Raw genomic sequence first — 27,864 nt, 5'->3', positions numbered from 1 at the left:
CCAAGTTTTTGTTCATATAGTAATGACCAATTGGCAACCACTGCTTTTGATAGCTTTTTTTTTTTTTTTAATATTTTTTTCTACAGATATGCTTTAAGGTAGCTTCATCAGTTCCAATCCTACTCACAAAGATCCAAAGTCAAAAAAATCCAAAATTTTCGGTTATAGATGTACAAACCACAAGGTACACAAAGTACTGCAACAACAACAAACAATAACAAAATAAAAAAAAAAACCCAAATTCCCTTAATATGAAGCCTTTGAAGAAGAGAACAGGATAGAGTTTATTTTTTAAAGTTGTAGATTTGACATAATAGATGTTACTGTAATTTACACTTGTCTTTCTTTGATGAAGGATTCATGACCTCTTCCCACTATATATCCCAGAACACAATTTGATTAATCAGCTTAAGGCCAAGATCACAAGGAACTAAACAAAAAGAAATTGAAACAGACAGACAGAAAGAAAGAACTCCAATTAGATCTTAAAAGAGTTCTGCAAAAAAGGAAGAAGCACTTCAGAAAAAATCAGCTCCAGTTCCTCCTAGTGAAGCCTCAATCAGGTCTTCCTCATTCCCTTGAGTAGCACCTTCTTCAAACAGCCATTTCTCAAGAAAAGAGAGAGGGGCTTCACTTCCAAGAATTGGTTTGCTCTCATCTTGGAAGAGGCTAATCTCCTGTGAGAAATTGACTGTATCATCTAGAGACACAGATTGAGAGACATCAGGTGTTGGAGACTCCAAATCAAACAGCAATATTTCGAAATCATCAGGTGATACATTTCCATTTTTATTAGCCCCATTTGGGGTGCCTTGACTAGAAGAAGAATCAGTTCCAGCCCTGTTGTTAGAGGAATTCTGAGTTGTCTCTGATGAGGTTGTCTTAGAAGATTTTGGAGAATTCTTCATCCATCCTTGGAGCAATTTTGATATGTTTTCAGTGCTTGAGGCATATGTAGATGGTTGGGTTGAGCTTAAGTAAGAGTAGTAGCCATTTGAGGGTTTCAAGTCAGACAAATTGTTTGGATTCTCCAAAGACAATGCTTCACATAGAGCTTGCCTAGCCATATGGATATCAGTTTGAAGCCTTCTCTCCCACTGACCTTTGGAGATTTGCTGAGAATCTGAAAACCCATCTCTGGTATTGTCATCAATGCCTGGCTGAAGCTTCTTGAGCTTCTTCTTCAAGTGGGTATTCCAGTAATTCTTGATATCGTTGTCTGTTCTTTGAGGAAGGTAAGAAGCTATGGCAGCCCATCTGCACCCAAATCAGATCTCTATTAATATCATAAACAAACAAATCAAATCCCTAAGAAAACCCCCCAGAAAAAAAACGTTTGATCAGATGGGATTTTGGAATCTTGAAGGAGATCCACCACCACCAAAAAATCCATAGAAATAGGGAGATGGTGATGATGATGATGGTCATCTACCTATTGCCCAAAAGAGCTTGAAGATGGATTATCATCTTCTCCTCATGATCAGTGAAGTTTCCACGTTTGATCCCAGGCCTTAGGTAGTTAGTCCATCTAAGCCTGCAACTCTTGCTGCATCTAAGCAAACCTGACAAAACCCACAAAGAAGAAATTAAGCACAGGGTGAGTAAAACTATTTCTCAGAAAAAAGAAAAAAAAAAAGTAAAAACCTGTAGACTCTTAAATGCATTAATTAAATGATCATAATATACAAACCCTAACAAAAAGCCTACAAAATTTCAAACCTAGAAAGATGAAACAAAGGAAGAAACAGAACCACTAAAGGAAATAGAAAAAACCTTTACCTGTATTGGTAGGAACAGATCTCCAATTCCCAGGACCATGTTCTTGAATATAAGAAACCAAGATAATATCTTCTTCAGGAGTCCAAGGCCCTTTCTTTACACCGACTTTATCACAGCAAGGTGGTCGACCCATATCACCTCCTTTTCTCTTCAGTGTCTCTGTTCTTAATTTCTTCCTCTCTTCTTATCTTCTTTCTTCTCCTCCTTTGTTTCTCTCTGTGAGCTGTACTATTTTCTATCTTCTTAGAAAAGGAAAGGCATGTACGTGTCCAAGGCAATGGTGTCTTGGTCCCTATATATAGAAGAGGACTAATGGGTCTTTCACGCTGACCCAAGAGAAGCAAAAAAGGGAATCCCAAGAGTCAAAAGAGGACAGCAAAAGCATTTACTCAGGGGTTTGCAAAAGTCAGCCTTGCCAAGGCCCCTCTCTTCTGTCTTACAAAACCGCGTGGCATTCAATGTGGCTTCACTGGGAAACCCTAAATCTAATCAGTATTTACTTGTTTCTGGCATCGGAGAAGACTACTGTAATGTACAAAGCATTGGGAGCAGGCTACCGGGTGCGGGTGCGGGTGCGGGTGGGGTGTGGGGGTGGGGGTGGGGGGGGGATCCTTAAGGGTGTCAATTGGGACGGTTCCCGGTATTTGGGACGGGACGATCGATACCAAAAGTACCAATCCTAGTACCATCCCATTTACCATCCCATTTAGTTAACGAGACCAAACCTAGATCCCAGTCCCGATTACTAGCAGGATGGGACGGTACCGATTCTTAAACGGCTCTAGGCACTGTAGAAAAAGAGAGAAGAAGTTTTATTGTTTCTAACAAGGTGGGTTTATTAGTGTTGTGGAATTTTTTCACCATCATGAAATCTAAGTTGTCTACTTTTTTTATAAAACAATTTAAATTATGAAATCATAGTTTTACTTCTTCAGACTCCCTAAGATCACATGTAATAAGTTTCTCATTTTTTAAAATCTAGAGAAGTCCTACAAAATGGAAGAATCCCGTTGTGTTTCCTCTTTGATTTTCCCAAACAAAACTCTATTTATCACACATGTCACATGGTAATATGGTACGAAGTACGAAGTGCAAAAAGGAAGAGCCTAGTAGATGTAGTTGGTCGAGGGAGTAGGAGTAGGAGGAGGGAGGAGGGAGTAGCACGTAGCAGGTTCTGTGAGGAGAGATTTCAAGCTACGACTGTTAACCTGTTGTTCCTCTTTGTATTCAAAAGGCAATTAGTGAAACCTTAATGAGTCGTAATTCTTATATCCTTTCATTTTATTTTAAAAAAAAAAAGATCTTATATTCTCTTTCTTTTTAAACGGTACTAGTAGTTTCGGTACCTAATTGATATTTTGATACTGGTACCGTTGGGAATCCCATCCCAGAACCGTCCCATCCCATTTATCATTCGGTACTAAAATCAAATACCAGTACCATCCCATTTACTAATGGGACGGTCCGGTACTGGGTTTTAGAGGGACGGTATTGGGACGGTTCCCAATTCCGATCCCAAATTGACACCCTTAGGGGTCTTGTGCGCATCGTGCGACTGGGCACCATCCATGTGTGCACGGTGGGACCTATGGTGCACACATGGGCGGTGCCCAGCCGCACGATGAGCACTGGACCGCCCCCAATACTGGGGGCAATAATTTTCTGGAATGAGTACACTTGGTGCACACCTTTAATAACTGCCACATTGCAGTTTAGGTTTAACATTTGAAGATTGCTGGACCCTAATACATGTATTATACGTCTCTTGACTTGTATATAGGTCTTCTATTGTATATACAAACATACATTGAAATACCAAAATACAATTTTCCATGGTATCAGAGACCGTATCCACATGTCCACATCACGTACTACCACACGTGCGGAGGAGTGTTGGGAGTTTATTCACACATCAATTACTAATTATTTTACAACACCCTTATACACTTGGGAGTCTCTCTACCAACGAATTTGAACTTTTGGGGTGGAAACTTTATATTCTTAAATAAAAAAATTTTGAAAAATTTGTGACTACCAAATAGGTGTATAGGATTACAGTAGGAGTGGATAGACATACACAAAAGGGTATGCATGCATATGAGATAATATATTGAATTTCGATCTAAAATTTAACACATGGTCAATCCACATCATCCCCATACATCCAAAAATCAAAATCACCACATCACTATTCCATGTGGTAAAGTTACAAAGAAATTCCATGTGGTACATGACTATCAATTTCTATATGTTATGTCCTCCCGTGGAATCAACATGTAACGTAGCTTGATTATCACTATAAAGAATCATTGGCTCTGAATGGGAGATGGCTAAGCTATTGAGGAGATAGTTCAACCAAGTTAACTCACATGTGGATATTGTCATAGCTCCATATTCATCTTCACCTGAAGAGCGTGAAACTGTGGTATGCTTCATACTTTTTCATGAAATCAAACTATTGCCCAAAGATATGCAATATCCAATAATTGATTGTTACAATGTATAATAAGTTGGCCAATATTTTTTAGTGCCAAGGTGGGCCCACCACTATGGTGGCTCGGAGGGAGATTGGCCACCAAATGAGCCCCTAAGGAGGGCCATTTCTTGAAATGTCTCTTTTGATTTAAAATCGTGGTGTAACGTATATCCCCTCCTATTCCGATCATGGAATAGATGAAATAAATCAAAAAATGGATTTTTGTTCAAGAATGAAATTAGAATAGTGCTGTCACATGTCTAACATACTTAATCATTGGAGTTTTGCCAGCACCACCATAAGCAAAGCGCGCATCAGGAGAACTGCTACGCCAAAAGCCAAGCGAAGGACCCACATCTCTAAAAAAACCCGACACGACTACATGCCTCAAGCCAAGTTCGACATGCATGGCACAAATCAGTTGACCAAGTCATTTGTCCACGATTGCTCAATGTAAATCACAATATCTTCAGACATAAAGGTTATGGTTTATTGAAAGAGTAATACGAATATAAATCCGTTGTTGTACTCATCGTGCGACACTGCAGGTGCCATGTGTGCACAGTAGGCCCCACATGACACCTGCAGCGCCGCACGATGAGTACAGCAATGGATAAAAATCCGAGGAATACATTTTCATGGAGGAGTCTTCAAATAACACAAAACTCGATGTGTTAGTGTGTTACATCAAGATGAGACTTTCTTGATTTTTCCATGAATTGACTTGACACTTGAACAACATAAACAATAATTGATTGCGTTGCAGTTAAATAGATTAATCGCCCAATTAATCATCTGTACTCAGATGAGTTGGTCACCAAGTCTCCAATTTCATCATAAAATTTCAAAGTTCATTTCATACCATCAGGTCAAAATTTGATCTTCTACACCCATTTACAGCCAATGGGTTCATTTTTAAAGAAAGTGGTAGAACAACCCAGATATTATTCTCTTCAAAGGCATAAATTTTAGATTAATGGTCTCATGAAATGTGACATCAGGACTAGTGAAGGTTGTGCGAGTATCAAGATTGTAAATGTGATACCCTTTTTGCCATATGGATTTCCTATAAAAATAATTGTTACGGCGTGAGGAGAAAACTTAGTTTGACCAAGTGAAAGATTTTCGGAAGAGGAACATTCTAGTTGCCCCCTTTTGTTGCTTCTATTGGGTCGGGCTTGAAAGTAGAGATCATATGTTTTTTATTTCTCAATTACTAATTGAGTTTGGAGGGATATTATTAGTCTCTGTTTCCTTGCTCAAGGACCTGGGAGGAGCGCCATTTTGGAGGTCCGATGGGTAGGGAAGAACTTCAAAGAGGACTCAATCAAAGGCATTGCCAAGTTGGCGTTCAATTGTATTATTTCCTAGATTTGGAAGGAGAGGAATTTTTGGATCTTTCACAATAAACTAAGATCCCATGCAGCTATTTCTTTCACCCCAAGAAATCTCTTCTTTGTGGTGAAATGGGGAGTTTTGATGTAGATGAGATATCGGATGAGTTCTTGAGCCAGTTGGACCAGCAAAAGTCCGTTCGGACTGGTTGGAAGTATTAAGCGAAATAAGGAGAATTATATATCAAATCTAAGATTTGGACGAGCTCTTCAGGAGTTAGGCATGTGGCGCTAATGTATGAGTTTTTTGGCCGTTTGGGCACGTTTCGAAGACGAAAAGGCCCACCGAAGTTTTGATATTTGAATTTGAATTTTGGCGTAATTTTTTAAATTTTAGTGCATTTTGAATTATATAAGGTCTTAAGAGTATATAATCTCCAACTTGAAATCTATTGAAATTTGACAGTTTCGTCCTTATCTTCTACCTTGTGGATTCGAGGGTCGTTTGTGCTAGAACGATATCTAGTTTACCTATCTTCTACTGCGTCAAGTTCATCCCTTATAGGCTATCAAGTGATGGGTTAGCTAAGTGTTGGGGGGGGGGGGGGGGGTTGTGGTGTCCTTTCTTGATGTTGAGTTGTATGGGGCTATTTGGTGATGCTCGAGGTTGGTCTCGGGTGGTGTAACTCTATTGTCTTTCCTTTATGGGCTTAGGGTTCTCCTTGTTCTCGGGGGACTTTCCCATGAGAGCTCTGAAGGTTGTCTTGGGTGATTTGTATAAATTTTTTCCCTTTGGTAATTACACCCAAAAAACTAGAAGATGTTCCTATGAAGAATGAGTGTTGAGAAGCATTTCATGAAGAGTTTTCCCTTGAAATAGAAGAGTTGGAAGTTGGTTGATGAAATACACCATAGTGAGAATGCAATCTCCCCAAAAATATAAAGGAAGATTGCTCTAAAACCTAAGAGCTCTAGCAACTTCTAAAATGTGACGGTGTTTGTGCTCAACAATGTTATTTAGTTGAGGTGTAATCTTCACTCTCTCCAAAGTAATTCGATTGAGAAGAAGAAACATTAGATATTGTATCATCACCATGTTGTGTGGACTAAGCAGCATTTGTTTTTTTTCTATATATATACATAGGGCTGTAAACGGATCGGATTCGGCTCGGATAATGCTATATCCGCATCCGCATTCAATTAGCTATCGGACGGATTCGGATAGTGCTAAACGGATATGGACACGGATACGGATTGGATATTTTATCCGTTTACATGTAAATATATCTTTTCGGATAGCTATAGCCTATTCATATCCACATCCGTTTAACTTTTAGATGGATTCGGATAGCGCTAAACGGATACGGAGACGGATACGGAAACGGATTTCGGCTATTCATTTACACCGCTATATATACACACACATCTCATTGGGTGCGAGGTTTTTTTTTTCGAAAAAAAAAAACTGAGAGCCATATACAAGGGACCCAAATATGAAAGCAACTTAATTCCCCTACTTCATCAGATTAAATCGTAGCAAATTAGGAAAGCAACTTAATCTATCAATTCTAAGTGATCACATCACGTATTCGATCTCAGTCCGTTCTGATCGACTATGGACTGGTTTTCACGTTCACATTACAATTAGTCAATTAGGTTGTCTATGCATGAATAGAGACTAGGTTGTCTATGCATGAATGGAGACGAAACTAGTTAATTCAAAATTGTAATTAATTATGTCCCCCCTTGTATTCTCCCTTTTAGTTGATTTATTAATAAAATTTTAGGGGCAATCCCAGGTTCCAGGTAATATTTGGATTAAAAAAATAATAAAAAATTAAGTCGTCTAAGCCTAGTGTTTAAGTTGTAGCTCCAACCCCTCCAGCATTCATCTTCTTTTATTTAATTAATTACTTAATTAGATTTAATAGGGATTTAAAAATGTATTAAAATCCTCTATAGTACCAATACGGTGGTGATGCATATCCAGTGGCACAACAGAGGCCATGTGTGCCATTTATGCTACCTTTGAAAATATGTACAAGAATACAAAATGTACATCCATACAGGCCAAATGCATTTATAGTGTGAACGGGAGAAGACTAGAGAAGATAATAAGAAGAAGAATTGGAAGTGTTCCATCTGGAGGTGCTAACCACTATCAACAAAATTATAAACATATCTTTCTGAAGTAGAAGTCGCAAGTCCAGTACTGATGCTGGCTTCTCTCAATGTCTCATTCATGTCTCACTACTTCACTTGTGAGTCTGAGTGTGGTTGTGGTTTTTCATCCCATGTCAACTTGGACTATTAAGAACGAAAATGAGAGAGAGAAAGAGACCTACCTTTTGTAGTAAGACCTTCGGATTGGGTTTGGGCCCATCATTGAATAATGAAAATGATAGAATTATATGTCAAAACCAATAATAAGAAAAGGCTCAGTGTTTTGCATAAAGATTTACGTGATTCATCTAAGATGAGTTATGTCTAAGGTCGATCGATAACTAGAGCTTTTACTATTCTGGTGAAGAAATTACAAAACACTCACAGACCTATTTACGAGATAACACCCTACGTATAGCGTCTTACGTAATACAATATAAACAAACTATAATCTTCGAAAGTATAAAATTACCCTTAATATAAACGACTACCAAAAGAATCAATGGAGTTGAAGTTCTATCCTCGTTCTATCCTCTTACATTCCCCTCCCCCCCCCCCCCCGGCCCACCCTCTTCAACCCCGCAGTCATTATTGGGGAAAAATTAACAATACTTCTAGATTACGCTGTGATTAGGCTTCACCAATAACAGTTATCCAGTTGTGTTACGAAGTTCATCTTGTTCTAAATAAAAGATTGAGGAACAACCGACGTGAGGTGTCCATTTTTTTGACAACAAACGTAAATGCAAATTGGTAAATGGTTTAGTATTGTAGCCTTCAGGTGATGGCAACAAGTCGGTCTCAGGGCCATGTTTACCCTACCCCAAGACATGAATGCCCTACTACTCCTTCCTCCATAGCTTAGTTTAGAACAGTTTTGGAGAACCCGGAGGGGGGGGGGTACCTGCATGTTTCATGCTTTGACCAAATCAACTAATATGAGCTGTATTGAAGCCTACAACCAATCAATTTAATATCAAGTCCTCACTCCTCCTCCTCCTTCTTCAAAACCAAATTGCAACTCAAGTTCTAATTTTATCTATTTTATTTTACTTTTTTCTTGAAAGCCCTTATCTGCATTGTAGCTGTTACTGACTGTACTGGTCTACTAATAAGTTATGGGTTCGAAATGCTAGGCTAATAATCACTAACAGGGAGATGGAGCACAGGAGACTTTGGGGAGAGAGAGAGAGAGAAAACACACTCCTCAGTTGGACTCTTTAATACAAGTTTTGACTCCGTCTATTATTTGGTTTAAGAGTCTAACGATATAAAAGCTCTCAATTAATTTTAGTAGCCGTGGGAGACCCAGTGACAGGGACGCCACTGCCCAAGCAAGCAAGCAGGGTCAAACAACGAAGTCGGTGAGAGTCACATACCCATCTATCTCCACTTGATGATCTCTCAGTTATGAGTTATTTCTTCAAATATTACTTAACAAGTAGAATTATGGATCCCGATAGTCTAATTGCCCGAACGGGGTTAAAGCGATCATTGCATGTGATCCTGTGTTTGCACAACACAACGTAATTGAGACAGTGTGTAATAGACGATCGAGATCTAGAATTATAGACTTGATCCATCACATTGCTCCTTGTTCTCCTAGTATTTCTTCTTCTTCTTCGTTATTTCACTTTAAGTCTTCAACTACTATTATTATTGTTATCATTATCATTATCATTATCATCCTATATGATGCATAAGAGACAAAATACACCTAGATAAAACAAAACCCATTGATGACGGTAACTTTGATATCCAAAATATATCTATTATATGGGGTTTTGAATCGACAGCTTAGATGTCAAGCTCGATGTAGCTAACTATATGGGAAAGAAAACACTATCTAGGTGTGTGCAATATGTTGTCTTCACGCCCAAACATTGGGGTGGATGAAATGATTGCTATGTCTCATTTTGCCCACCCTTGTGTCTGGACACTAGGGAAGCACACTGCATGCGCTTAGTTAATGTTCTTTTTCCCTATTATTATTAGGGAAAAAGGATGCTATTAATTGGTCATGTGACTCCCTATGCCAATACACAGAACCACATGAATTTACACCATACAGTCACTAATGAATAAAAAAAATCTTATTCAAGCAGATACTCTACACTCGCTCTCATTAGCCCCTATAGTGGTGCAAGCACTACGTACATGACCAGATAACGATCTTTTACCCTTATAAGTATTAGGCAAAAGATTTTGTGCACGTCAGATCGGCGATGAGGGTCAACGAAACATTCCCTCAATCCCATACAACCATGTATAAAAGAGCTATTTCTTAATTATCTAATATTTGATCAAAATCAGCCTATCAATTGTCTCACCACTTCACCGCCCAATCTGATATGCGTGTCTGGTCCTGTAACATGACAGAACATTAGGGTAATTTGATCATTGGATAGAAGAGTATCTGCTATGTATTCAATTTTATCAAATTTCCTCCTTATGCATCCATGTATTTCAATTGTCCATCTATAATGATGCATCGACGTCATTGATGTAGCATGGAAGAATACCCTATGTTGGTAGCATGGGGGATCCTTTCTCCAAAATAAAAATAAAAATAAAAATAAAAATAAAAAACACAAAAAAAGACAAATTATTATAAAATATCTTTGGTCTACTAAGACGTTACTGCTTTATCAGCCCTTTTTTTTATTTTTTATTTTTTTGGTAAACTTAGATCAGCCGATTTAGATAAGCATGACTTGGAATGAGGCTATGCAAACCAATTTATTCGATTTATTTGATTCTACTTTTTATAAACCCAATATCCTTGAACCTGTTACTACTTACAACCAATCAGAATGGAAGAGTATGACTTTATTATGTGCAAATCCACTACTTATTATACGTTGAAATAAAAAATTATAAAATTTTATTGTTTATCAGAATTGTCTTTGCTTCTTTTTCTTGTTCTTTAATCTCATCATCTATGGGGTCTTTTCCCACTCATTCTTGTCTTCCAAACAAATGGGGTATAAGGGTACCTTTGAGATGTTGTGGTCATGCTGCAGCCAGCTGTCCAAGAACATGGCAGACGCAATAGCACATGGGCCCATGTAGACCACGTAATCATACACGTGGAAGAGGGACATGTGTGTGGTTAGAAAGCATTCCAATTGGCATTTTAACATTTAAGACGTTTCAGGGAAGAACCCATGTGGTACGAGTAACAAGGAGATAGGAATTTTGTCCCCACACCACCACCACCACTACCACCAGCTACCCACCACTCTTCCATGATTGGCCGGCCTGTGACACTGTTACTGATCTAGTACTCTCTTGTCTCTGTGTAGTAAATAGTAAGTATCTCTTTCTTTTTCTTCCCTTCTCTTCCTTTGAGTGGTCGATCACTGTACACGTAGGTACATATCCCAACCTCCTCATCCTTTAATATAAGCTTTTTATCATATGGGCTTTTGGGCCCATTGTACATCCACGCGTCAAATATTGGTTGGACCTATCACTCTCCAAAAATCGTGAACGTTACGATAATTAAAGACACGCCTGTCCTTATTCAGCCGTCTTACTTTACACTTGTCCCGAAACTCTATCTTGACCGTTTCCTTAGGTGGAGACGATGGAGCGTACTCTTGTAACAAGCTTCTTAATTACCGTTCGATTGAGATATTTTGTAATGATTGAATGGCCTCCGTTCCACTGTATCAAAATTTCCTTTTTCCAGAGGATATCAGTTCCCAAAACAGAGTAGAAGACGAATCGATATCATGAATCATGATAGGATTCAACGTCTCTTGCTTACGGGCCCACAGCCCAGGTAGATTCTTCTCCCTTTGATGTATTGTCGGACCACTTGTTGCCGGCTCGGTCCGGCTTTGTCGAACCATTTAGATGAGCTCGTTCCATTTCGATTTTCCATAAATAAAAATATTAATGTACAAAATTATTATATAAATTTTTCATTGGTCTGATCAATTTCGATTTTGTACTAAACTAAAGAACCCAAACCGAACATAATCAATTCGACCAGACCGGTTCGGTTTAATTTATAACAACCCTACGTATGAGGAGCCAACAAAGTCAAATCTTCTCGGAATCCCCAATAAAGTAATAAAGCGAAGGTGGGGAAATGTGGGCCCAGGACGTCCGAGGAGGTAGATGGATTTGGGTTTGATTTGTCTAGTTGGGCTTATCTATCTCCCCACATCGTCTAAATCCATTATCTTCTAGAATGTATTGAGTCGGATAATGGTATCATGAAACATTAATCAAGTGAAAAGAATAGAGAGAGAAAAAGGGAGAGTGATTTAATGGGCCTTTACTTTAGAGGCCTTACTTATCTCGGCAAAATCTTGGATGTGGGCCAACCACAATAGATAATAATATTAATAATAATTGGACGGTTGACAATGCTTATTATTATATGAAGACACGAATTCAATCATACGTAAGAAACATAAATGCCGTATGGGTGGGCCTAGTACTCTAACATGCAACGTGTACGTAGCGCTACAGTAAAGTATATTAAAGTTTAGGTTAGGTTGGGCTTCAGATCACAGACGATGGGCCTCACTATGAAAAGTCAAATCATCCTCCAAAATTGTAGAGTTTGAGTTAGGATTGGGCCACCAGTCCTAGTACGATCTGATCCACGTGCCCATGTCAAACCAGATGTTTGGTAGTGGTTCGAACCAGAACAGGCCCACAGACACTGACCAGACCCGACCAAACCAGAAAAATAATCCCAATTTTTTTATAAAGAATTAGACCTTCTTCAACACATTGGTTTTAAGTTTGAGATCTTGGATGTCTTCGTATACTCTTGGACCGTCTCTACCTAACAACTTAAGCTTTATATAGCAGTGGATCTTTGTAATAAATTTTTAACGATTCAAATTTTCAATTGGAGATGGAGATGGAGATGTGGATTGAAAGAATTGTCAATGAATCGACAAGAGCGTTTGCTGATGTGATAGAAAAATTGGGCAAAACCATTCAAGTAAAGACGTAGATTAAGACGACTCAAATTTTCAATTGGAGAAGGAGATGTGGATTGAAAGAATTGTTAATGAATCGACAACAGCGTTTGTTGATTTATCCTCGCTTGCTTGTACTTTGATTTTGCTGGAACATTGTTCCATCGCTAATAAGTTCTGTTTATCAAAGAAAAAACGTAGATTAAGAGGACTTAAATATTTAATTATGCTTGATATACCCTTTTTTATTTTTAATCCTGGCCCTACACTTGGATTTATTATAATATTCACTAGAAAAGAAACTCACATGTTCATTGAGAGACCAGGTGGTTATAACTACACTCCCCAGTGACGGTTGGAACATCATCAACAGATTGCGCCAATTACGGAAAAGATCAAAGAGGGGACCACTCCCAGAACGTAAGAGGAGGAGGCCACGTGGAGTAAAGAAGAATCGGATAACTAGTGTACAGTCTTCTCCAGGAGACTCTATGTATATAAGGGGAATTGGCACACACAGGGAAGAGGATTCTTCTTTTGAACGAAAAAATAGAAAGGGTCATTGGGAGGAAGGGGTCAGACACTTCTCTCATTAATTAGAAAGATTTGCTTTCGTTCCTTATTATTGATATAATCAATTCATCTTCATCAAAGAAGATTTCTTTCGATCTGTTTTCCAAAAGAAATCTTGGTGAAACATTTGGCGCCGTCTGTGGGAACGAGAGACAAAAACCTGCGAAGATCCCACCATGACAAACACAAGGAATCAAGCAAGAATCACACGATCTACCGCAGCCGCTGCTCCTACTGCTATTCCTCCTCCCGGACCTCCAGCTACTGGTTTGAGAGGAGCTACAACAGCAATTCCCCAACAAGAAGCTTAAGATCCTATCCCAGAGGATCAGAAGCTGTCACACTCGGCTGAATCATGGTCGAGACTTTTCGGAGATCCACCACGATATGTCACGGTGGAACAGTTCAATGCGATGCAAACTCGCTGGGATGACGAGATCGAGCAAATGTTGGAAATGCAACGCGGTCTTCTACAGGGGATACCTCCACCACCGCGACAAGCAAATAGAGAAAGATCTTATTCCCTAGAGCACAGTGAGCACCACAGTAATGCGAATGATGCTCGACGAAGAAACAGGGAGATCCTATGGAACACTAAGAATCAAGATTCATATATGACGAAGTTTGAACAAGCTCTGAACGACAAAGTCTTGGAACTCCAAGATCAGTTACAAGAAGTCATAAAGGGAAAGAACCAAGCTCCGACTCACGATTTCCATTTTACGACAGATCTGGCATTCACAGATGAGGTGCGGTTTGAACCTCTTTCGAAAGGGTTCAAGATGCTAGCTATAGAGCAATACGCTGGCTTAACTGACCCGGAGGATCATTTGGAAACTTTCAAATCCATCTTGTTCTTTCAAGGTGCTTCAGATGCCATAATGCGCAGAACCTTTCCCTCCACTCTGAAGGGAGCCCCACGGCAATGGTTTTCTCGCCTCCCTCCGCGATCTTTCTCTAATTTTACAGCTTTAGGACGGGCCTTCTTAGCTCATTTTGTAAGCAGCAAGATACACAAGAAGACAGCCGCCAATCTTCTGTCCATAAAGCAGCAACCAGAAGAATCCATCAAAAATTTTCTCACAAGATTCAATAAAGAAGCTCTGCAGGTGCAAAACCTAGATTTAATAGTAAAATTCCAAGCTCTGAGAAGTGGAATCCGAGATATCGAATTGAAAAAATCATTAATCATGGATGAACCTGGAGATATGTACGAACTATTCTTAAGGTGTGAAAAGTATATCAACTTGGTTGAAGTTCTTGCGGCAGAAAGAGAAGACAAGATAGAGAAAAGACCTCCGACGAGGAAGGAAGAAATTCCACCGGAGGTCGGAGCAAAGCGCAACCGAGATGACGAGGATGGAAAGAAAGGAAAAGATGATAGAAAAGCTTGGATACCTCGGGTCCGTGAAAGAGAATCTGAACCAAAGTATACCGCACTGACGCACACCCGGGCATATGTGTTAAATGAAATCAAGGATCAGGTTGCACTGTTTTGGCCAGCCAAGATGGTCAAACCAGCGTATAAACGTAATAAAAATAAGTATTGTCATTTTCACCAAGATCACGGCCACAATACTGAGGAGTATAGATAGCTAAAAGACGAGATAGAAGCACTTATCCAAAGGGGACGTCTCAACCGATTTGTTAAGAAGGAGGCGAACAATCGAAATATGGATTCCCGAGCTCGAGAACCCGAGGAAAGGGGCAAGTCATCTCCCAAGGTAGATAAAGAAGAACCCCTCCGAAGTAAGCCCCACATTGAGAATGCACCCTTGAGAGAGATCACAACTATATTTGGTGGACCTGGTATGGGAGGAAAAACCTCCAACTCTCGAAAGCAGCATGCGTGGAATGTGCTCCAAACTGAGACTATCATTAAGAAGAGGAGGACCAGCTACCCGATAATCTTTTCTGATGAAGATCTGATAGATATCCAGACGCCTCACGACGATGCTCTAGTGATCAAGAAGGTAATCGCCAATTGTACGGTGGGGAGAATCTTGGTTGATAATGGGAGCTCGGTTGATGTCCTGTATTATGACTCATTTGAAAAGATGCTCCTGAAACTCGAGATGCTAAAAAGAGTAGAATCCCCATTATATAGGTTCAATGGCGCCCCTGTTCAGGTCGAATGATCAATTGAGTTGTTGGTCATGGTAGGGACAGAACCCAAACTCTCTACTGTGATGATGAACTTTTTGGTAGTGAAGGTGAATTAAGCACACAATGGGATATTAGGATGCCCTGGACTCAATGCGCTACAGGCGGTGGTGTCTACTCCACATTTGGTGATGAAGTTTCCCACTGATCACGGGATTGGGGAATCTCGAGGAAGCCAAGTGACTGCCCGCTGCTGTTATGAAGGATACTTGAGGGCCAGGGGAAAAGAACCTTAAATGAACCTGATCCATTTGGATGATAATCGAGACATTAAAGAGTCGGAAAGAGGCGAACCAGCGGAAGATCTGACCTCCATAGAGATGATAGAAGGAGACACTACACGCGTTGTCTAGATAGGAGCGCACCTGGGTGGAGAGTGAAAAATCGAGCTCATAAATTTCTTGAGAGCAAACGTAGATGTATTTGCCTGGTCAGCTACTAATATGCCTGATATAGATAGAAAAATAGCTGAGCATAAGCTTAGCATCTACCCCAATGCTAAGCTAGTGTTTCAGAAAAAGAGAACTTTTGCACCTGAACGACAAGAGAAAATAATTGAGGAGGTGACCAAGTTACTGGATGCTGGATTTATCGAGGAAGCCATCTACCCAGAATGGCTTTTAAATGTTGTAATGGTCCCAAAGTCTAATGGCAAATGGCGAATGTATATTGACTTTACTGATTTGAATAAATCTTGCCCTAAAGACTATTATCCTTTGCCTCACATTGATTTGTTGATAGATGCCACGGCAGGCCATGAAATGCTTTCTTTCATGGACGCCTATTCGGGATACAATTAGATTAAAATGTATGAGCCCAATATTTTGAAAACTTCTTTCATCACAGGCAGAGATACCTACTGTTATATTCGCATGCCATTTGGGCTGAAGAATGCAGGGGCATCCTACCAACGTTTGGTGAATTATCTCTTCAAACATCAAATAGGCCAGAACATGGAAGTTTATGTAGATGACATGCTTGTGAAAATCCTGAAAGCACAAGAACATATAATAGATCTAAAGGAGACATTTCAAGTTTTAAGAGAAAGCAACATGAAGTTGAATCCAACCAAGTGCGCTTTTGGGGTTACATCTGAGAAGTTCCTCGATTTTATGGTTTCCCGAAGAAGAATAGAAGCAAATCCATCCCAGATCAAAACTATACTTGAGATGCACCCGCCTGGTAGGGTCAAGGAATTACAAGAATTGACAGGAAGAGTCGCGGCACTTGGGAGATTCATTTCAAGTTCGGGGGATCGATGTTTACCTTTCTTCAAGGCACTTAAAAATCGAGCAAAAGAACGAAGAACCCAAGGACTTAAACTTACCTTCAAGTGGACTAAAGAATGCCAGATCGCCTTCACCGAACTAAAAGGATATCTAACACAACCCCCGCTTCTATCCAAACCTGAACCGGGGGATATATTACAACTATATCTGACCATTTCTGCTGTTGCAGTGAGTGCGGTATTGGTCAAAGGAGATGGGCGAACACAAAAACCGATATATTATGTAAGTAAAGTCCTTTTAGAAACGGAAACCAGATATAAGAATGTGGAAAAAAATGCCTACGCGTTGATTGTTGCAGCAAGGAAGCTAAGGCCTTATTTTTAGAGCTTATACCGTCGAAGTACTCACCAACCAACCACTGAAGAAGATTTTGGCCAAGCCTGACCACTCCAAGAGACTGATAGCATGGTGTGTTGGGCTAGGTGAATTTGACATCCATTATAAACCCCGAATTGCAATAAAAGCTCAAGCATTAGCAGATTTTTTAGTAGAATGTACAAATCTCGAGGAGAAAATCATTGACATCGCAGAACCATAGGAGATAACCGAGGAATGGACGTTGTATGTTGATGGCTCCTCTAGTGCACAAGGATGTGGGGCAGGATTGATATTAACTAGCCCTAGAGGATTCATTGTACAGTATGCATTGAGGTTTGAATTCCATGCCACCAATAACGGAGCAAAATACGAAGCTTAGATTGTCGGATTGATGCTGGCACGGAGTTTGGTGGTAAAATATATCACTGTGTATAGTGATTCACAGTTGATAGTTAATCAAGTCAAAGGAGAGTATGAAGCCAAAGAATCTCGGATGGCCCGATACCTATGCAAAGTACAGACCTTAATCATAAGTTTCAATCGCTTCAAGAAAATTCAGGTACCTAGGATACAGAATGCTTCTGCAGACGCCTTATCCAGATTAGCCACCTCAGATTTTCAAGATCTGAGCAGGAAGATATATATGGATGTACTCACTTCCCCAAGCATAGCACATTCCGAGGAAGTATTATTGGTGGAAATAGAACCTTGCTGGATGGACCCGTTAATTAATTACCTGCAACAATGCGTTGCCTACCGACAAGGATGAAGCAAAAAAGAATCAGGATGAGAGCAGCTCGGTACATAATGATAGAGGGAACACTTTGTAAAAAGGCATTTACGATGCCTTATTTGAAATACCTCCGACCATCGGAAGCAAATTATGTACTTTGGGAGATACATGGAGGCATTTGTGGACAACACCTGGGGGCCAGAGCACTAGCCCACAAAGTCATCCGATAAGGATATTTTTGGCCAGATCTCTGCAAAGAAGCATTAGATCTTGTCCGCAAATGCCAGAAATTTCAAATGTTTGCACCTGTCACACGTCAACCAGCAACCAAACTCACTTCCATTGCAAGTCCTTTACCTTTCGCCCAGTGGGGAATGGATATATTGGGACCCTTTCCCAAAGCATCTGGAGGCAAACAATTTGCAGTAGTGGCTGTTGATTATTTTACCAAATGGGTAGAAGCAGAAGCATTAGCAACCATCACTATGGCAAAGGTCTGAAAATTCTTTTTACATTCGGTTATATACAGGTATGGAATCCCGAGGACCCTCATCACCAACAATGGAAAGCAGTTTGAATAGAAATTCAAGGAGTACAGTGACCAATATGAGATTCAATTGAGGAAAACCTCGGTAATACATCCTCAATCCAATGGGCTAGCAGAAGCAACGAATAAAATTCTATTAGATGGAATTAAGAAGAAACTCGAAACGGCCAAATGATTGTGGGAGGAAGAATTACCTAATATTCTTTGGGCATACCGTACAACCACAAGATTTTCAACTGGAGAAACACCCTTTATGCTGGCATATAGAACCGAAGTAATACTCCCAGTGGAAATAGGAGAAACATCAATGAGGATACAATTCTACAATCCTGTGATCAACAATGAGGAATTAAGGACAAACTTAGACTTATTGGAAGAAATCCGAGAAACAGCTCGAATAAGAAACATGGTGCATCAACAGCGTACAACATGGTACTACAACACGAAATTGAAAAACCAGAACATTCCAACAAGGAGATCTGATCCTACGCAAGGTGGAAGCCTCAGATCCAAGGTCTATGGGGAAGTTATCCCCCAATTGGGAAGAACCATATAGAGTATCCAAACGAGTAGCACCAGGAGCATATCATTTGGAGACCTTGGAAGGGACACCCATACCACAGTCATGGAATGCAAAAAATTTACGAAGATTTTACCAGTAAAAGGCCAGCTTACTGGTAAATGTTAGATCATAATTTTTGTCAAATATGCTCAGTCCATTCTGAGGCATCATAAATTGTAAATGTTCCTCATATGATGAATAAATGGGATATGAATTGATGGCAAGCATGCGAATTTTCTCACAACTAAGGAGCACAAATATGGTTGACGTTCATATTCTTATTTTCGAATGGTCATCTAACCATAATGGTGAGTTGCACCATAAGGGCGTTTTTCCAAAGAAATAATGGTCATCTGACCATAATGGTGAGTTGCACCATAGGGCATTTTTCCAAAGAAATAATGTTCGTCTGACCATAATGGTAAGTTGCACCATAGGGGCATTTTTTCAAAGAAATAATGGTCATCCGACCATAATGGTGAGTTGCACCATAAGGGCGTTTCCTCGAAGAAATAATGGTCCTCCAACCATAATGGAGAGTTGCATCATAAGGGTGTTTTCCCAAAGAAATAATGGTCATCCGACCATAATGGCAAATCGCGTAATAAAAAGCGCTACTTAAAAAAAAAAAAAAAACCGAGGTAAGGCAAGAATCGTGATAGCACTGCAACTAAACCAAGGTGAAATAAGATAAAATATCAACAATAAAGGACATCAGAGAAAGTAAAAGATCACTTCGAAGAAAAGGAAAAGCATACAAAGAAAGTAAGGTGAAGTAAAGCAGTCTCTTTATTAAATATTCAATGCAATAGTACAAGTATAAATTTTCAAGCTCCGTTAAAAAGCCACTACATTTCTGGAACATTGGAGCGCAATAAAGACAACCAATATAGTTCATCTCGGAATTAAATCCGTCGAAGAAGAAATCTAGCCACTTCAGTGCACGACCACACCGCCAAGAGATTTTGTAAAGGGGGAACCCGTGCAGAAGAAAACCGAGGAGGATCGAACACCAAGAGTGCAAAGAGGAAATATATATCCACCTCGGTGATCAATATCAAGCTCGATATTGCAAAAATGGCACCAGCTGCTCCAGACACCCCCTGATAAAGTCTCTCAAAAGGCGTGAAGGATAGAACCTATTTTTACTCCCACGTGTCATGTATAAACTCCAGGTATGAAGTTAAAGGTACTGAATGTATTGCCCACACCCTACATTCTTCAAAGGTTGTATTCTCTTCATCTTAATCGAGATATCTCGTATAAGGAAAAGAGAATAGGGGGGAAATGATATACCCTTTTTTTATTTTTAATCCTGGCCCTACACTTGGATTTATTATAATATTCACTAGAGAAGAAACTCACACGTTCATTGAGAGACCAGGTGGTTATAACTACACTCCCCAATGACGGTTGGAACATCATCAACAGATTGCGCCAATTACAAAAAATATCAAAGTGGAGACCACTCCCAGAACGTAAGAGGAGGAGGCCACGTGGAGTAAAGAATAATCGGATAACTAATGTACAGTCTTCTCCAGAAGACTCTATGTATAAAAGGGGAATTGACACACACAGGGAAGAGGATTCTTTTTTTGAATGAAAAACCAGAGAGGATCATTGGGAGGAAGGGGTCAGACACTTCTCTCATTAATTAGAAAGATTTGCTTTCGTTCCTTATTATTGATATAATCAATTCATCTTCATCAAAGAAGATTTCTTCCAATCTATTTTCTAGAAGAAATCTTGGTGAAACAATGATAAATCAAACACATACTCTATTCACTCCATTTGTCAAACACATGAGAGTCCTGGACACTATATTTTTAATGAGTGAAGGTACATTAGTTGTTAAATCCGTGCCCAAAACCTGGTTTGAAACGCGATCTGACCATCGGTCTGGTTTGAACCTTTTGTGTAGAACCAGGAGTGGAGTACGCTCGTGAACTGTGGGTCATAATACTCAAGCCATCACACAAGATTGTCGACCGCGAAACAGGGGAAGTCCTTGAGGAAAGATCCACCGTTAGAGACAGGGGGAAAATCGTCCACGAAAGCATATTCTTGGAATTCCCTTATGATAGGGATCCGCAGGGCCCGCACCTGAATCACCCTTATCCACTTAGCGATGACTGGGAGTAAGTCACTATCCGAATAATTCATGCCTATGCATGACCATTAATAAGCATAAGAACTAGAATGGGCTTGGGCTTAGGAGCTTAGTCTCTTTCTATTTGTAACTAGAACTTAGGACATGGGCCATGGGCCATGGGCCCAAGTGGATCCAATGGCCCAATGACTTAAACTAGACCTTGGGCTTATACCTAACCAAACAAGCTCCTAAGTAAATGGACCTAAGAACTTGAGACTAACCAAACAAGACCTAATGCCTAGATGGGTTATTAAAGACCCAAAACTACTATTCACCTCACATTACAATCCTAAATCGTGGAGAGGAGAGGAGAAAAAGAAAGAAGAAGAGGAGAAGAAGAAAGAAGAAAAAAGAAGAAGAGGAAGAAGGAAGGAGAAGGGAGAAGTATGGTGGAGCACAAGCTATCATCATCAACCCTTGGTGAGTCTCTTTCTCTCTCTCTCTCTCTCTCTCTCTCTCTCTCTCTCTCTCTCTCTCCATCTCTCTTTCCCTAATTCTATTACCTAGGGTTTGAATCGATTGAGCACACCTTGAGTGCTTCATCTACTCAATTAGAAGAGACATTAATGGTAAATCCTTGATGCTTAACTATGAAGCACCTAACCCTACCTTCACCCTTCTCCATTTATAAACCCTAAGTTGGGGATTTACCTCCATTTATGGGTTTCACCAACCCTCATAGAAGACCATAGAGGTGTGGTTTATGGGTTGTTAAATAACATTGATTAAAGACCCTTTCAAAACCCCAATACCCAAATCCATGAGTTTCCTTTCCATATGTATTTTAATAAAGGAAAACCTAATCGATCATGGGGTTTACAAACCCATGTTGGGTGTGTGCTATGGCACCTTGGTTGGAGTTGTTCTCATGGCCAAAGAGACCCCTAAAAACCCTAAGAATACCCCATTTTAGCCCAAGACTTTGGGGCTGCAAAACCATTCTCGAATGGCATGAACAAGAAGACGCACGTGAGCACATGCAAGTGCACCCGAGAAACTAGATCTCGGTGAGAAGTCCGAGAGGACAGCATATGGACAGCACATGCAAGTGCACCCCGAGAAACTAGATCTCGCGGTGGAAGTCCAAGAGGGACAGTATATGGACAGCACATGCAAGTGCTCCGAGAAACTAGATCTCGCTGGTCCCGAGAGGGACAGACACATGGACAAGCATATGCAAGTGCCAGTCCCTGAGAATCTAGATCTGCCGGTGGGAAGTCCGAGAGGGATAGGCACATGGATAGGCACATGGACAAGCACATGATATAGCCTTGTTGTATGTGTCGGTCCCCTATTTCAGCCTTGTTTGATAACTTATGGGGCCCAACTCTTCTAGCCCTAAGGCACTAATCTCTCCCCACATTGTACACTCTCTTTAGGTTGACTGACCCGGCTTGGGGGTGTATTAGTACGTGGGACAGTGTACTTGGCATCGAACGCCGATTTGAAGAACTCCGTACTGACGATTGACTGAGAATCAAGGTAAGTGAGTTAAGCAAACGTCTTAATTTATGGAATGTTTGTGTGTCGTGTCTTGCGAATGCCATTCATGCATGTGTGCTATAATATATAATTATTGGTAAGATATAGGACGATATAAATGTTTAGATGTTGATAGGACTTTACATTCTTGTCTTGCGATATTATTTATTTTATTGCACTATGGTGCGAATGGTATTGGATTTAGTTACGGGACTCGGGTGCCGATTGGTACTGGACCTGGGGATTCCATAATATGGACTCACTCATGGCATATAGATCTAAGGCTTCGGAAGCGGGATCCAAGTGCCGGTGGGTGCTGGGCTTGAGATTGTCATACTTGAAATTGCATTAGAGTTGTCCATTGCATTAGGTGGAAATGGGATGGTGACCGATCGACTACCTTCGGTATTCACATCTCGTACTTGTATGCGTACGTATGGGTTCGAGGGGTGAGAGGATAGTCGGCCAACCGTATTTCGGTATCTATGGACTCGGCCTCTGGCCTATGCACATGCATACCTCACTCATACAATAGGTGAATGCCAGCTAGGATAAATGTTTATCCAGTACTATGACCCTTACCGACAGGGGGTTAGGTGTCGGTCAAATCCGTGGGTTCCGACCGTTATTTGGGTATACCCACCCAGGAAGTTCGGGCACCTACCGTATTTTGGGCCGAACGTCAGGACGGGATTTGACTTGGGGATTTGCGTATATCTCTGGGTGGAGACCGATACGACAGGCTTCTAGCACAACTCGGGTTTGTCATCGCCGGTATACCATCCGTTTATGATACCGATGTCGGAGATGCTACCTAAGGTGTTGTTATAGTACTATACCTGACTTAATTGTGTGTTAGGTGGATAACAATAAAACTATACATCATCATTCATTCATGTAGCATGATTGTAAATTGTATGTGATGTACGGTCTACCTTGGTGGTATGGGACACCTTGGTATCCGTCCATCATATATGGTTTGCAGTCAACCCCATTCATTATTATTATTGTGTATGCTTGTGTGGCTTAGCCACTCATTGGGCTCAGTTGGAGCTCACTCCTCGAGGAAACATATTTTTAGTTGATGCAGGTACATTCAAGCAGGATGACGCAGAGTTCAAGACTCCTGAAGAAGGTCATGAAGAGTGGTGGACTTCGGAGTATGAGGATCATGGACCGGAGTACTACTGTGAGATGTGTTCCACGAGGGAACAGTGATTCTTGGCTGGTGGCCATCTTTTGTTACACTTTGATAAACTATCTTTTGTTTCAAAGGTGTATTCTTTTTATTCCTTTCTTGATAGGTGTATTTATTATACAGTGATAATACATAGATCCTGATTAGAACGAATTGTACTTGAAGGGGTAAACTTGAATAGACAATATTTTATATGCTATCACCTAGCTTCTGCTAACTCTGATGTTATTGATATTAATCATTTTCTTTTACCTATTATCTGTCGTTGTGAATGAGTTAGTCTTGGGTACTGCATCAGTGATTCTGGTGGTTGGAGAGCGTAGTTGTATGCTCTGGTTGCATTTCCCGTGGTTCAGGGATGGGGGTGTGACATTAGTAGTTGAATAATTAATGGAAATTCAATGCATGCACATAATGCAGTTAGACATTTATAAGGACTACAAACCCACAAGTTAAGTGCCCTAGCTATATCAGACTCTGTCTATATATTCGTGGGCCAACTTTGGATTCCCCTTAAATTCTTCACTCACATTCTTCATATGGTTACTAAAATTTCTTCAATTCCCGTGATTTTGTACATAGGTTCCATTTGATTGCAAGGAAAATTAAAGGGAAGTAACAATTTTCAAACTTAAAAAGGAAACTTTTGTAATCATGTTTGGTTGTCAAGAAATGAAAAGGGAAAAAAAAATATATGATGACATCATTATTGATTTATGTTTCTATCCATCTCCTCGAACATATGAGAGCACTTAGGCATTACATTTTTAAGCAAATATGGAATGATTTGGAGTTAGTAATATAATCATATAGGATAATGATTAATTACAAAAGTTTCTTTTCCAAGTTTGAAAATTTCACTTCTCTTCCCTTTAATCTCCCTTGCAACTAAATGGAGTCCAGAAACCCAAAAAAAATAAAAAATTCCCTTCTTCTTTGGCTAAGTATTATGGCACCATTTTTTTGCAAGGCAAGTAAAAAATTTCAAACCTAAAAAGAAAATTTTTGTAATTATTACCTAACATGGTTGTATAAACTATTTTAAATTTCTTATTATATTTAGTGATGATAATTCTAGATATTTTTTTTATACTTTTCAAGTGCAAAGGATTTAGATGCAAAGTAAAATAAAATTTAATAATCAAATATGGAATGATTTGGGTTTATTGATATTCATTTGGATAACGATTACTAAAGCAGTTTCCTTTTAAGATTTTAAAATTTTCACTTCCCTTCTTTTTACTTTCCCTGATAACCAATGGAGCCTATGTAAAATATATTTCCTCTCTTTTACCCAAGAAATGCAATCAAATTAACATCAAAACTCTTGATTTTTTTAATTCCTTCCCTCTCTTCTCTCCAAGGCAAATGGGGAGGCAACCAGATCTTGAATTTCTCTTTTTCTAGTAAATTTAGGCTCTAAAAACTTGTACATAAGATGGTATCTTGATTCTCATTTTCCTTTAATTTTTCCCTTTCCTAAGATCCTTCCAAGTCTTCACAATTCTAATTTATTAGATTTGTTTTAGTGGATTGTCAACACCATTAATTTGAGATAGTTTTCATTTTGATGTAGCCATTTGATCACATCCTAATCAACTCATAAAGTTACATAAATTCAAATATGAGAGAAAATTGAGGCAAAACCTAAATTTCTATTAAGAGAAATAAAATCAAGGAGTGTTGGTTGAGATGGTTTTGTCATGAAAGACGGATGACAACGGCAGCACAAGAAGTGATTCTTAACAAGCAAACGTTGATACACCTTAAAATGGACTAGCATGGACAGAAAAAGGATGTGAGCTACAATGGATAAGAAACCATAATTAATGATGTCCTTCCTGCTAAACCTAATCCCTTTAAATGACACCTCACTTCTTTGGTTACCTATCAATCGGTTTGGGTTCGGTTTTGGTGTTTCGGTTTGATTTTTATCTGGTTCAAAATGTAACGTGTGGAAATTAAAACTGAATTGGAGCCTATTTTTCATATCGAAACTGAATCAGTTTAGTTCAATTTTGATTTGATTTTTATTCAGTTTCATATTCGATTCACTATTTATTTTTTATTTAGTTTGAGCTCTATTTTCAATGTTTGGGTCAACTTTTACATTTTTTAAAATTCAAAAAAAATAAAAATAAAAAATAAAAGCTGAAATCTAAATAAACCAAAATCGAGCTAAAATGAATTGAATTTTAACGGTCGGTTTCGATTTTGATTTTCAAGTTGGATTCTATATTTGAAAGGAAATATCTAAGCCTTGGTGCTTCCAGACTTTTGTGATCCTATTAGTAGGCCATGAGTCACACTTTGAAAATATATCAAAATTGACCTACACTAAATGTAGTTCTGCAATTATAAATTAGATATTAGATGAGTTTTTTTCAATTGATCTACATGTTAATCTTAGTACTTTTCTTGGTAAATAGTAGAGATTTATTTGAACATGCAATAACTCAAGGTATTGAGAGCAAACATATCTCTCACAACCAAGGAGTGGAAAGTGGCCAAATTGTCGTGCATGTAATCAACAGGGCCTTCTGAGCTAGGGAGTAGTCAGCCACAATGTTGATCTCCCTTGGAATATAATAGACATTACAAATAGCAAACAACAATGACAAATGTAAAATATCACCTACAATGGACGGATTAATAGGGATGATGGCTGTGAGATATCAGTTAGAAATCTGATCAGTTTGATATTATCAGATTCTTGATGACATTCATATGACCATATGCATGTAGATCCACCAAGCTTTGACGAACAACCATCGCCTCACCCACCAAAATGTCATTGAATTGCCACGGGGATGAAACAGCCATAAGTGGTGCACCTGTAGAATTCCGCCAGACATAACCAAGGCCACCAGAAGAACCGTCCAATGGTAGACTCGCATCACAATTGCATTTTTTAATCCTTGTTCCGGTAATTGCCAGTGTTGAAGATCATTCATATTTGTAGCAGAAACATTCTGAACAGCAGAAAAAGAACCAATAAAGTCCTTACATGATGAAGAAGCCGCAACAATAACATCTTCTGGTTTCCATATGTGTCTACCAAAAACAGTGTCGTTGCAAGCAAGCCATAGATACCAGCAAATGAAACTAAAAAAAAATGATCCTTCTGCAAGCTTCCTTCTTCCCCAATTGTGCAAAAGTCCTCTAACTGGAAACCCAATCAGCAATAGAAGAGAAAGGAGTTGTGAAGAAATTACATCCAATATTACTTCCAAACTAGATTGCCCGAGAGAAGGTGCATCCGAATAGAATGTGCATATGTGTCTCCAGTACCCCACAACGCACACAAACCCTATCAACTTGGATATTTCTTCATTGAAAGGCATCTACCGTGGCAAGACCAGATGCACATGCACGCCATAGAAACCTATGGATCTTAAGTGTTGTCTGATACTTCCAAATGGCTTTCCAAACCGAAGATGGTATAGTTTCCCATGAATGAGATCTTAGTATTTTTAAAAAAATAATTTTACAAATTTTCAACTTTCATATTAAATGAAATAAAAATCACACGTTACCATGAACCTTTCATATCGATTTTGTTTTCCGAAATCTCCTAATGGATTTAGATCTTCTAATTATTGAGCACAATTGATTTTGGCCAATTGACATTTGAATTAGTTGTAACCTTAATAGATTAGTCATCTCATGTTTTTGTCCATTCATCTTCATATTTTTTTTTAGACATGGGTCTCATCTAATCTACCATGTGGTAGATGCTTGAATTGTTCAAATAAATTTATCTAAATTTGTCGTTTATAAAAAATTGAAGAATACTTGGATAAATAAATGATAGCCATACAATTGAAATGAGATGGGTCCTTTAATTTGAGTAGTAGCCATCTAGAAAATGGCCACATCAATCACCTTGTGGGTTAATCAAGGAGTAATAAGCCAAGCTTCAATAGATCACGGGTGGTCCCAACGTTCAGATACAATCACCGTACTCCGATGAAAATGTAAAACTCTTTAGGACACGGCCGTGTGTTTGGGCGCAAGGGCGTGCACCGCACATGTCTCCTCAATCCTCACTGCTAGCAGGAAATAAAGACAAAGTAGAGGAATTACTATTTCTTTCTGAAACCTACATTGTCGGATTCCATTTGCAGAGACGTCTCTCTCTCTCTCTCT

The 27,864-nt window shown here is 39.4% G+C and overlaps 1 protein-coding gene across 4 annotated transcripts; it reads right to left on the bottom strand.

Annotated features, from left to right (window-relative positions):
- Positions 1-263: 263 nt before the first annotated feature.
- LOC122656925 (myb-related protein 306) lies at positions 264-27,864 on the bottom strand. Of its 4 annotated transcripts, none has more exons than XM_043851622.1 (4): positions 1,780-1,956; positions 1,433-1,562; positions 503-1,257; positions 264-458 (listed from the first exon to the last, which is right to left on the bottom strand). In XM_043851622.1, the coding sequence occupies exons 1-3, from the start codon at positions 1,910-1,912 to the stop codon at positions 519-521; spliced, it is 1,002 nt and encodes a 333-aa protein (XP_043707557.1). In that variant the 5' UTR covers positions 1,913-1,956; the 3' UTR covers positions 264-458; positions 503-518. The 4 variants fall into 4 exon arrangements, with proteins under 4 accessions (XP_043707557.1, XP_043707558.1, XP_043707559.1 ...); XM_043851623.1 differs by lacking the exon at positions 264-458 and adding an exon at positions 27,847-27,864 and having other exon boundaries at positions 475-1,257; positions 1,780-1,920; XM_043851624.1 differs by lacking the exon at positions 264-458 and adding an exon at positions 21,463-21,493 and having other exon boundaries at positions 475-1,257; positions 1,780-1,919.

This window comes from Telopea speciosissima, chromosome 3 (genome assembly GCF_018873765.1).
Source record: "Telopea speciosissima isolate NSW1024214 ecotype Mountain lineage chromosome 3, Tspe_v1, whole genome shotgun sequence".
NCBI classification, from domain to species: Eukaryota; Viridiplantae; Streptophyta; class Magnoliopsida; order Proteales; family Proteaceae; genus Telopea; species Telopea speciosissima.
The sequence above is the reverse complement of the archived record's forward strand: the minus strand, read 5'-3'. Positions and strand labels throughout refer to the sequence as shown.